The sequence below is a fragment of the Arachis ipaensis genome, chromosome B1 (genome assembly GCF_059453495.1).
Source record: "Arachis ipaensis isolate K30076 ecotype BB chromosome B1, ASM5945349v1, whole genome shotgun sequence".
Taxonomy (NCBI): domain Eukaryota; kingdom Viridiplantae; phylum Streptophyta; class Magnoliopsida; order Fabales; family Fabaceae; genus Arachis; species Arachis ipaensis.
This window is the reverse complement of record NC_142436.1, coordinates 110031947-110043467: the sequence shown is the minus strand read 5'-3', so window position 1 is coordinate 110043467 and position 11521 is coordinate 110031947. Positions and strand designations below refer to the sequence as shown.

General features: G+C 38.7%; 1 protein-coding gene and 1 non-coding gene across 2 annotated transcripts; both read left to right on the top strand.

Annotated features, from left to right (window-relative positions):
• The first annotated feature begins 3548 nt into the window (after nucleotides 1-3548).
• On the top strand, nucleotides 3549-3652 carry LOC148577886 (small nucleolar RNA R71). Its single transcript, XR_015903501.1, has one exon. It is a non-coding gene; the product is annotated as a small nucleolar RNA R71 (small nucleolar RNA).
• A 7081-nt stretch (nucleotides 3653-10733) lies between these two features.
• LOC107609438 (uncharacterized) lies at nucleotides 10734-11054 on the top strand. Its single transcript, XM_016311423.1, has one exon. The coding sequence runs from the start codon at nucleotides 10734-10736 to the stop codon at nucleotides 11052-11054; it is 321 nt and encodes a 106-aa protein (XP_016166909.1).
• Nucleotides 11055-11521: the final 467 nt, after the last annotated feature.

The following is an 11521-nucleotide window of genomic DNA, read 5'->3' as shown; positions in this document are numbered from 1 at the left end:
TTTTTACTTGACACCTTCACACCACAAGCACATGGTTAGGGATAGCTTGGTTTAGCCACTTAGGCTAGGATTTTATTCCTTTAGGCCCTCCTATCCATTAATGCTCAAAGCCTTTGATCCTTTTTACCCTTGCCTTTTGGTTTTAAGGGCTATTGGTTTTTTGCTCTTGCCTTTTGGTTTAAAGAGCTTTTGGCTTTTTTTGCTTGCTTTTTCTTTTTCTTTCTCTTTTTTTTCTTTTTTTTCGCCATTTTTCTTTTTTTTTTTCACAAGCTTTTGTATTCACTGCTTTTTCTTGCTTCAAGAATCAATTTTATGATTTTTCAGATTATCAATGACATTTCTCCTTTTCATCATTCTTTCAAGAGCCAACATATTTAACATTCATAAACAACAATATCAAAAGACATATGCACTGTTCAAGCATTCATTCAGAAAACAAAAAGTATTGTCACCACATCAAAATAATTAAACTAATTTCAAGGATGAATTTGAAATTTATGTACTTCTTGTTCTTTTGTAATTAAATCATTTTTCATTTAAGAAAGGTGATGGATTCATAGGACATTCATAGCTTTAAGACATAGACACTTAAATACTAATGATCATGTAATAAGACACAAACATAAATAAACATAGAGCATAGTAAACAAAAAACAGGAATATAAGAGTAATGAGATTAAGGAACGGGTCCACCTTAGTGAGGGTGAAGTCTTCCTCTTCTTGAAGAACCAATGGTGCTCTTGAGCTCCTCTATGTCTCTTCCTTGCCGTTGTTGCTTCATCCCTAGTGATTTTGGTGCTCCTATCCTTAGTTGCTCCCAATAGTTGTGTGGAGGAAAATGTTTCCCTTGAGGCATCTCAGGGATTTCTTGGTGAGGGAATTCCTCATGCTCTTGTTGAGGTCCATGAGTGGGCTCTCTTATTGTGCAGTCAAATGCTCTACTACTGAGCTATGGACCCTTGAGATGAATCTCTCCATCTCCCATGACTCAGAGGTGGAAGCTTTTGTCTTTCCTTTCCTCTTTCTAGAGGTTTCTCCGGCCTTAGATGCCATAAATGGTTATGGAAAAATAAAAAAGCAATGCTTTTACCACACCAAACTTAAAAGGTTTGCTCGTCCTCGAGCAAAAGAAGAGAAGAGGGAGTAGAAGAAGAAGAAAATAGATGAGATGGAGAGGTGGGAGTGGTTCGGCCAAAGGGGGTTTTAGGTGGTTATGATGTGTGAAAAGGAAGGAGTGATGGTTTGAATTTGAGTGGGTGGGTGTAGGTGGGTTGTATGATGGTTTTGGAGGAGTAATGGAGGTAATTGGTGGAGGTTATTTTGGGGAAGAGTGTTATGGAAAGGTGTGAGGAGGAGAGAAGAAGAGGTGGGATAGGTGGGGATCCTGTGGGGTCCACAGATCCTGTGGGGTCAAGGACTTAGCATCCCTGCTCCAATTAGGCGTGCAAAACGCCCTTAGAATGCATGTCTGGCATTAAACGCTAGCTTGCTGCTTGTTTCTGGCATTTAACGCCAATTCTATGCTCTGTTCTGGCGTTAAACGCCAGTCTGGTGCTTGTTTCTGGTGTTTAACGCCAGCTTGATGCTTCTTTCTGGCGTTAAACGCCAGTTTGATGCTTCTTATTGGCGTTTAAACGCCAGTAAGCTCTTCCTCTAGGGTGAGCTATTTTAAATGCTGTTTTTCATTCTATTTTTGATTTTTCAGTTATTTTTGTGACTTCACATGATCATCAACCTAAAGAAAACATAGAATAGCAATAAAAATAAAATAGATATAATTAAATAACAATGGGTTGCCTCCCAACAAGCGCTTCTTTAATGTCAATAGCTTGACAGTGAGCTCTCATGGAGCCTCACAGATGTTCAGAGCATTGTTGGAACCTCCCAACACCAAACTTACAGTTTGAATGTGGGGTTCAACACCAAACTTAGAGTTTGGTTGTGGCCTCCCAACACCTAACTTAGAGTTTGACTGTGGGGGCTTTGGTTGACTCTGCAGTGAGAGAAGCTTTTCATGCTTCCTCTCCATGGTTACAGAAGGAGATCCTTGAGTTTTGAACACAAGGTTGTCCTCATTCAGTTAAAGGACTAATTCTCCTCTGTCCACATCAATCACAGCTTTTGCTGTGGCTAGGAAGGGTCTTCCAAGGATGATGGATTCATCCTTATCCTTCCCAGTGTCTAGGATTATGAAATCAGTAGGGATGTAAAGGCCTTCAACCTTTACTAACACGTCCTCTACTAGTCCATAAGCCTGTATTCTTGAGTTGTCTGCCATCTCTAATGAGATTCTGGCAGCTTGCACCTCAAAGATCCCAAGTTTCTCCATTACAAAGAGTTGCATAAGGTTGATGCCTAACCCCAGGTCACACAGAGCCTTCTCAAAGGTCATGGTGCCTATGTTATAGGGAATTAGGAATTTACCAGGATCCTATTTCTTTTGAGGTAATTTCTACCTATCCAATGCGTTTAGTTCATTAGTGAGAAAGGGAGGTTCATCTTCCCAAGTCTCATTACCAAATAATTTGACATTCAGCTTCATGATTGTAACAAGGTACTTAGCAACTTGCTCTTCAGTAATGTCTTCATCCTCTTCAGAGGAAGAATACTCATCAGAGCTCATGAATGGCAGAAGCAAATTGAATGGAATCTCTATGGTCTCTATATGAGCCTCAGATTCCTTCAGGTCCTCATTGAGGAATCCCTTAGTGTTCAGAGGACGTCCCATGAGGTCTTCCTCATTGGGATTTACGTCCTCCTCCTCCTCTCTGGGTTCGGCCACACCAAGTAAGATTATGGCCTTGCACACTCTTTTTGGATTTTCTTCTATATTGCTTGGGAGAGTATTAGGAGGAGTTTCAGTGATTCTTTTACTCAGCTGGCCCACTTGTGCCTCCAAATTTTTTATGGAGGACCTTGTTTCATTCATGAAACTTAGAGTGGCCTTAGATAAATCAGAGACTATATTTGCTAAGCTAGATGGATTCTACTCAGAATTCTCTGTCTGTTGCTGAGTGGATGATGGAAAAGGCTTGCTATTGCTAAACCTATTTCTTCCACCATTATTAAAGCCTTGTTGAGGCTTTTGTTGATCCTTCCATGAGAAATTTGGATGATTTCTCCATGAGGGATTATGGGTGTTTCCATAGGGTTCACCCATGTAATTCACCTCTGCTATTGCAGGGTTCTCAGGATCATAAGCTTCTTCTTCAGAAGATGCCTCTTTAGTACTGTTGGATGCAGCTTGCAATCCATTCAGACTCTGAGAAATCATGTTGACTTGCTGAGTCAATATTTTGTTCTGAGCCAATATGGCATTCAGAGCATCAATTTCAAGAACTCCCTTTCACTGAGGCGTCCCATTACTCACAGGATTCCTTTCAGAAGTCTACATGAACTGGTTATTTGCAACAATATCAATGAGTTCCTGAGCTTCTGCAGGCACTTTCTTTAGGTGAATGGATCCACCTGCAGAATGGTCCAATGACATCTTTGATAATTCAGACAAACCATCATAGAATATATCCAGGATGGTCCATTCTGAACGCATGTCAGAAGGACACTTTTTGGTCAGTTATTTGTATCTCTCCCAAGCTTCATAGAGGGATTCACCTTCTTTCTGTTTGAAGGTTTGAACATCCACTCTAAGCTTGCTAAGCTTTTGAGGAGGAAAGAACTTGGCTAAGAAAGCCATGACCAGCTTATCCCAAGAGTTCAGGCTATCTTTAGGTTGAGAGTCCAACCATATTCTAGCTCTGTCTCTTACAGCAAATGGGAAAAGCATAAGCCTGTAGACCTCGGGATCAACCCCATTGGTCTTAACAGTATCATAGATCTTCAAAAATTCAGTTAAGAACTGAAAAGGATCTTCTGATGGAAGTCCATGAAACTTGCAATTTTGTTGCATCAGAGAAACTAATTGAGGCTTTAGCTCAAAATTGTTTTCTCCAATCGCAGGGATTGAGATGCTTCTTCCATGCAAGTTGGAATTTGGTGCAGTAAAGTCACCAAGCATCTTCTTTGCATCTCCACCATTGTTATTATTTTCGGCCATGTCTCCTTCTTTTTCGAAAATTTCTGTCAGATTTTCTCCAGAGAGTTGTGCTTTAGCTTCCCTTAGCTTCCTCTTCAAAGTCCTTTCAGGTTCAGGATCAGCTTCAACAAGAATGTTATTATCCTTGTTCCTGCTCATATGAAAAAAAAGAGAACAGAAAAGAAGAGGAATCCTCTATGTCACAGTATAGAGATTCCTTTATGTGAGTAGAAGAAGAAAAAAATAGAAGAAGAGAAATTCGAACACCAAGAGGAAGAGAGGGTTCGAATTTTGAGATGAAGAGAAGTGTTAGTAAATAAATAAATAATTAGAAGGAGATGAGAGAGGGAAGAATTCGAAAATTAAATAAAATAAAATAAAAATATTTTTGTTTTTCAATTTAAAATTAGTTAGAATTCGAAAATTTTAAAAAGAAAAATGAAATTAAATTAAATTAAAATTTAAAACAATTAGTTAATTAAAAAGGAATTTTGAAAAAGAGGAAGGTGATTTTCGAAAATTAGAGAGAGATAATTAGTTAGGTGGTTTTGAAAAAGATAAGAATTTTAAAACAAACAAAAAGTCAATTAGTTAGTTGAAAAAGATTTGAAAATCAATTTTGAAAGGATAGAAAGTTAGAGAAGGTTTTAAAATTGATTTTGAAAAAGATGTGATTGAAATTTATTTTGAAAAAGATTTGAAAAAGAAATTTAAAAAGATTTGATTTTGAAAAATTAAAGTTGATTACTTGACTAACAAGAAACAAAAAGATATGATTTTAAATTTTAAAGATTGAACCTTTCTTACAAGGCAAGTCACAAACTTAAAATTTTTGAATTAATCACATTAATTGTTAGTAAAGATTTTGAAATTTTCGAAAATTATGAAAGAAAAATGAAAAAGATTTGATTTTTGAAAAAGATTTGAAAAAGATAAGGTTTTTAAATTGAAAATTTGACTTGACTCATAAGAAATAATTAAATTTTAAAAAGTTTTGAAAAAGTCAACTCAAATTTTCGAAAATTTATAAGTGAATAAGAAAAAGATATTTTTTTTATTTTTGAATTTTAATGATGAGAGAGAAAAACATCAAAAAGACTCAATGCATGAAACTTTTGGATCAAAACAAATGATGCATGCAAGAACACTATGAATGTCAAGATAAACACCAAGAACACTTTGAAGATCATGATGAACATCAAGAACTTATTTTTGAAAAATTTTCAAGAAAAGAAGAACATGCAAGACACCAAACTTAGAAATTTTCAAACTTTAGACACTAACAATTTGAAAATGCACATGAAAAACAAGAAAAGACACCAACAAGAAAAAATTAAAGATCAAACAAAGAAATTCATAAAGAACAACTTGAAGATCATGAAGAACACATGCATTAATTTTCGAAAAATGCAAGAAGGTTTGAAAAAATATGCAATTGACACCAAACTTATAATTTGACACAAGACTCAAACAAGAAACACAAAATCATTTTTGGTTTTATGATTTTATTAAAAATTTTTTGGTATTTTTCGAAAATTAATTTGGAAAAAGAAAAATAAGGATTTCAATATTTTTAATAAGAATTCCAGGAATCATGCAATGTTAGTCTAAAGCTTCGGTCCAGGAATTAGACATGGCTTACTAGCCAGTCAAGCTTTCAGTGAAAGCTCCGGTCCAAAACACTAGACATGGCCAATGGCCAGCCAAGCTTTAAGATACAAATCAGGCATACAATAGCTGAATTGATGAGAATCAAAAAGCTCTTGTGATGATGAGTTGAAACCTCTATCTAGAAGATTATACATGGCTTCACAGCCAACAGATCATCATGAAACTCTAGAATTCATTCTTAAAAATTCTGAAGCCATAGAATAATTTATTTTTAAAAATTTTTTGAAAATTTTTCGAAAATAAAAAGAATAAAAACAAAAACTTAAAATTAAAATAAAATTACCTAATCTGAGCAACAAGCTGAACCGTCAGTTGTCCAAACTCGAACAATCCCCGGCAAAGGCGCCAAAAACTTGGTGCACGAAATCGTGATCGTTCATTCCTTGGTAACGGCGTTAAAGACTTAATACGCACGTTCATAATCTTAGTTCTTTGTCACAACCTCGCACAACTAACCAGCAAGTGCACTGGGTTGTCCAAGTAATAAACCTTACGTGAGTAAGGGTCGATCCCACGGAGATTGTCGGCTTGAAGCAAGCTATGGTCACCTTGTAAATCTCAGTTAGGCAGATTCAAATGGTTATAGAGTTTTAATAATTAAAAGATAAATAAAACGTAAAATAAAGATAGAGATACTTATGTAATTCATTGATGAGAATTTCAGATAAGCGTATGGAGATGCTTAGTTCCTTCTGAATCTCTGCTTTCCTACTGCTTTCATCCAATCCTTCCTACTCCTTTCCATGGCAAGCTGTATATTGGGCATCACCGTTGTCAATGGCTATATCCCGTCCTCTAAGTGAAAATGGTCCAAATACGCTGTCCCTGCACGGCTAATCATCTGTTGGTTCTCGATCATGCTGAAATAGGATCCAGTGATCCTTTTGCGTCTGTCACTACGCCCAGCACTCATGAGTTTGAAGCTCGTCACAGCCATCCCTTCCCAGATCCTACTCGGAATACCACAAACAAGGTTTAGACTTTCCGGATCTCAAGAATGGCCGCCAATAATTCTAGCCTATACCACGAAGACTCTGATCTCACGATCAGGAGGCTAAGAGATATGCATTCAAGCTTGCTTTCATGTAGAATGGAAGTGTTTGTCAGGCACGCGTTCATAAGTGAGAATGGTGATGAGCATCACATAATCATCACATTCATCATGTTCTTGTGTGCGAATGAATATCTTAGAGAAGAAATAGGCTTGAGTTGAATAGAAAAATAATAGTACTTTGCATTAATTTCATGAGGAATAGTAGAGCTCCACACCTTAATCTATGGTGTGTAAAAACTCTACCGTTGAAAATACATAAGAGCAAGGTCCAGGCATGGCCGAATGGCCAGCCCCCTAAACGTGTACAAAATGATCTAAAGATTAACAAAAGATCCCTAGATGATCCAAAGATGATAGTAAAAAGTTCTATTTATACTAAACTAGTTACTAGGGTTACAGAAATAAGTAAATGATGCAGAAATCCAATCCCGGGCCCACTTGGTGTGTGCTTGGACTGAGCATTGAAGCTTTCACGTGTAGAGGTCTTCCTTGGAGTTAAACGCCAGTTTGTAACTTGTTTCTGGTGTTTAACTCTACTTTGCAACCTGTTTCTGACGTTTAACTCCAGAATAGGGCAGAGAGCTGGCATTGAACACGCCAGTTTGCGTTATCTAAACTCGGGGAAAGTATGGATTATTATATATTTCTGGAAAGTCCTGGATGTCTACTTTCCAACGCAATTGAGAGCGCACCATTTGGACTCCTGTAGCTCCAGAAAATCCACTTTGAGTGCAGGGAGGTCAGAATCCAACAGCATCTGCAGTCCTTCTTCAGCCTCTGAATATGATTTTTGCTCAAGTCCCTCAATTTCAGCCAGAAATTACCTAAAATCACAGAAAAACACATAAACTCATAGTAAAGTCCAGAAATGTGATTTTTAATTAAAAACTAATAAAAAGATACTAAAAACTAATCAAATCATACTAAAAACTATGTAAAAACAATGCCAAAAAGCGTATAAATTATCCGCTCATCAGCAAGAAAGGCTAAGAAGCATGTAGAACTTGACCCAAAAATGGTAGAGGTGTTCAAGAAAGTGGAGGTAACTATCCCCCTCTTTGATGCTATATATCAAGTGCCTAAATATGCGAAATTTCTTAAGGACTTGTGTATGAACAAAGATAGAATTCATGAGTTAGAAACCATTCCATTGGGGATTCTATTTTGGCTTTGATGGGAGCCATTCCGGAAAAGTGTGTTGATCCGGGCCCTTATTTAGTCTCTTGTGTCATTGATGGAGTCCCATTCATTGATTGTATGTGTGACCTTGGTGCATGCGTTAGCATTATGCCTCTTTCTGTTTATCATCTATTGAAGCTCCCACCGTTGAAGCGGTCGGCGGCTAGGTTTTTCTTGGCGGACAAGAGCATAATAACCGTGACGGGTATTGCGGACGATGTGTTGGTCAACATCAAGGGTTTGATATTTCCAATTGATTTGCATATCATTGAGATGCCACCAAGTGAATCCGACAGGGCATCATCTATCCTACTTGGGAGGCCATTTTTGAGGACCTCTAGATTCAAGTTGGATGCCCATTCGGAAACCTACTCATTTGAGATAGATGGGAGAGTTGTAAGTTTTAGCCTAGAAGAGGCAATGAGGCACCCACCGGAGAACCATTCCATATTCCGGTGTGACTTAATTGACAACATTATGGCTGAAGTGCATTATGCAAAGCTAGAAGAGAAACATATGATTGAAGAAGACAGTGAAGATCCAAGTGAAGAAGTTCAAGTGACAAGCCAAGAGAAAAATCTAGAATTAAAGCCATTGCCACCCCACCTAAAGTATTCATACCTTGATGAAGCCCACAAGTTCCCGGTGATCATAGCAAGGGAACTAAATCCTCAACAAGAAGAGAAGTTGTTATGTGTTTTAAGGAAGAACAAAAGGGCAATAGGGTGGAGCTTGGCAGATAGTGGGGATAAGTCCCCAAGTGTGTGAGCACCGGATCTTTTTAAAGGAAGAAGCTAGACCCGTAAGACAACCTCAAAGATGATTGAATCCTACCATTTTGGAGGTTGTCAAGAAGGAGGTAACACGGTTACTCGTGGCGGATATCATCTACCCCATTTCGGATAGTGAATGGGTGAGTCCCGTTCAAGTTGTGCCAAAGAAGTCCGGAGTAACCACAATCAAGAATGAAAGCGGGGAGCTTATAGCAACACGGGTGCAAAACTCTTGGCGAGTATGCATAGACTACCGAAGGTTGAACTCGGCCACTAGAAAATATCATTTTCCACTTCCGTTTATCGATCAAATGCTCGATCGATTATCCGGTAAATCCGATTATTGCTTTCTAGATGGCTATTCGTGGTACTTCCAAATACACATTGCTCTAGAGGACTAAGAGAAAATAACATTTACTTGCCCTTTTGGAACTTATGCCTACAAGCGTATGCCATTCGGCTTATGCAATGCACCGGCGACTTTCCAAAGGTGCATGATGAACATATTTATGGATTTTCTAGAGCAATGCATGGAGGTATTCATGGATGACTTCACGGTATATGGTGATTCTTTTGATCATTGCTTGGATAACCTTGAAAAGGTTTTGGAAAGATGTACTGAAACTAACCTTGTCTTGAATTTTGAGAAGTGCCATTTCATGGTTAGGCAAGGGATTGTTTTAGGACATATTGTTTCCAAAAATGGTATTTCCATAGATCCAACAAAGATTAATGTTATATCTAGCTTGCCTTATCCCTCTTCCGAGAGGGAAGTCCGTTCTTTCCTTGGACATGCAGGATTTTATCGAAGATTGATAAGGGACTTTAGTAAGGTAGCATTGCCTCTATCAAGATTGCTGCAAAAGGACATTGAGTTTGATCTAAGCAAGGAATGCATGGAGGCTTTTGATAAGCTCAAAGTAGCATTGACCCAAGCTCCCATCGTGCGAGGGCCGGATTGGAGTCGGCCATTCGAAATAATGTGTGATGCTTTAAATTTTGCCGTGGGAGCCGCATTAGCACAACACGAGGGTAAGATTCCATATGTCATAGCCTATGCATAAAAAACACTAGATGGAGTCCAATCCAACTACACTACCACCGAAAAAGAACTTTTGGCCATAGTTCTTGCCTTAGACAAGTTCCGAGCATATCTACTTGGTTCGAAGGTGGTGGTGTACTCAAATCATGCGGAGTTAAAGTATTTGTTGGCTAAGAAGAAATCCAAACCGAGATTGATTATATGGGTTTTATTGTTGCAAGAGTTTGACTTGGAAATTAAGGATAGGAGTGGTACGCAAAACCTAGTGGCGGACCACTTAAGTCGCCTTGAACACACAAAAGGCGACACCACTCCTATTAATGATTTTTTTCCCTTTGAGGGCTTGCAGGCAATCTCGGAAACCATTCCTTGGTATGCACCAATCGCCAATTGCTTGGTATCTTGCTCCTTCCCTCCTAATCTCTCCAAACATCAAAGGGATAAGCTAAAAGGCGAATCCAAATACTATGTGTGGGATGACCCATACCTTTGGAGATGTGGGATGGATCAAGTAATTCGGAGGTGCATTCCACAAACCGAATTCCACTCAATCTTGGAAGCTTGCCACTCCTCCGAAGGAGGAGGCAATTTTGGACCTCAAAGAACGGCAAGAAAAATCCTAGATTGTGGATTTTGGTAGCCAAATCTTTTCAAGGACTCTTCTCATTTTTGTAAATCTTGCTCTCAGTGCATTAGATTTGGTAATATCTCCAAGAAGGATGAAATTCCCCAACAAACTATGCTATTTTGTGAGATTTTTGATGTGTGGGGAATTGACTTCATGGGCCCTTCCCAAATTCTAATGATTTTCTCTACATTCTACTTGCCGTTGATTATGTGTCCAAATGGGTGGAAGCGATACCCACCCGGACGGATGATGCTAATGTGGTCCTTTCTTTTGTGAGAAATAATATCATCTGTAGATTTGGGTCGCCACGAGCAATCGTGAGCGACCAAGGTTCACGTTTTTGCAATAAGAGAATGGAAGGGCTAATGAGAAAATATAGCATCATGCATAAAGTAGCTACGGCCTACCACCCACAAACTAATGGCCAAGATGAGGTTTCCAATCGGGAGATTAAACGCATCTTGGAAAGGATTGTGAAACCAAATAGGAAAGAATGGAGTGCTAAGCTCACTGATGCATTATGGGCTTACCGAACGGCATACAAAACACCAATTGGCATGAGCCCCTTTTGGTTGGTGTATGGCAAAGCTTGCCACCTACCGGTGGAGATAGAGCACAAGGAATATTGGGCCATCAAGGAGTGCAATCCAAGTTTGGATGGAGCCGGAGTTTAGCGGAAGCTACAACTAGCGGAGTTGGAATGTTTGAGGCTTGAAGCTTATGAGAATTCTAGACTTTACAAGGAGAAAATGAAAGCCGTGCATGATAGGAACATAATAGGCAAAGAATTTAAAGCCGGTGATCTAGTCCTCCTTTACAATTCTAGATTGAGATTGTTGCCCGGAAAACTAAGGTCAAAATGGGAAGGCCCATATCAAGTAGTGAAAGCGGAACCCTATGGGGTTTACCACTTGTGCCATCCCTCGAATCCGGATATCTTCAAGGTCAATGGACACCATCTCAAGTTGTATCATGGTGAGCAAATGAAGAGCAACAAAGAGATTGAGGTATTCCTTTTGGAAGATGCACCTCTTGGCAAAGAGCAATGAGCTAGTGAAAGTCCAACTTAAGGACATTAAACAAAAGTGCTATGTAGGAGACACCCCACCATGGTGAGATCTATCTTTTTTACCCTTTGTAT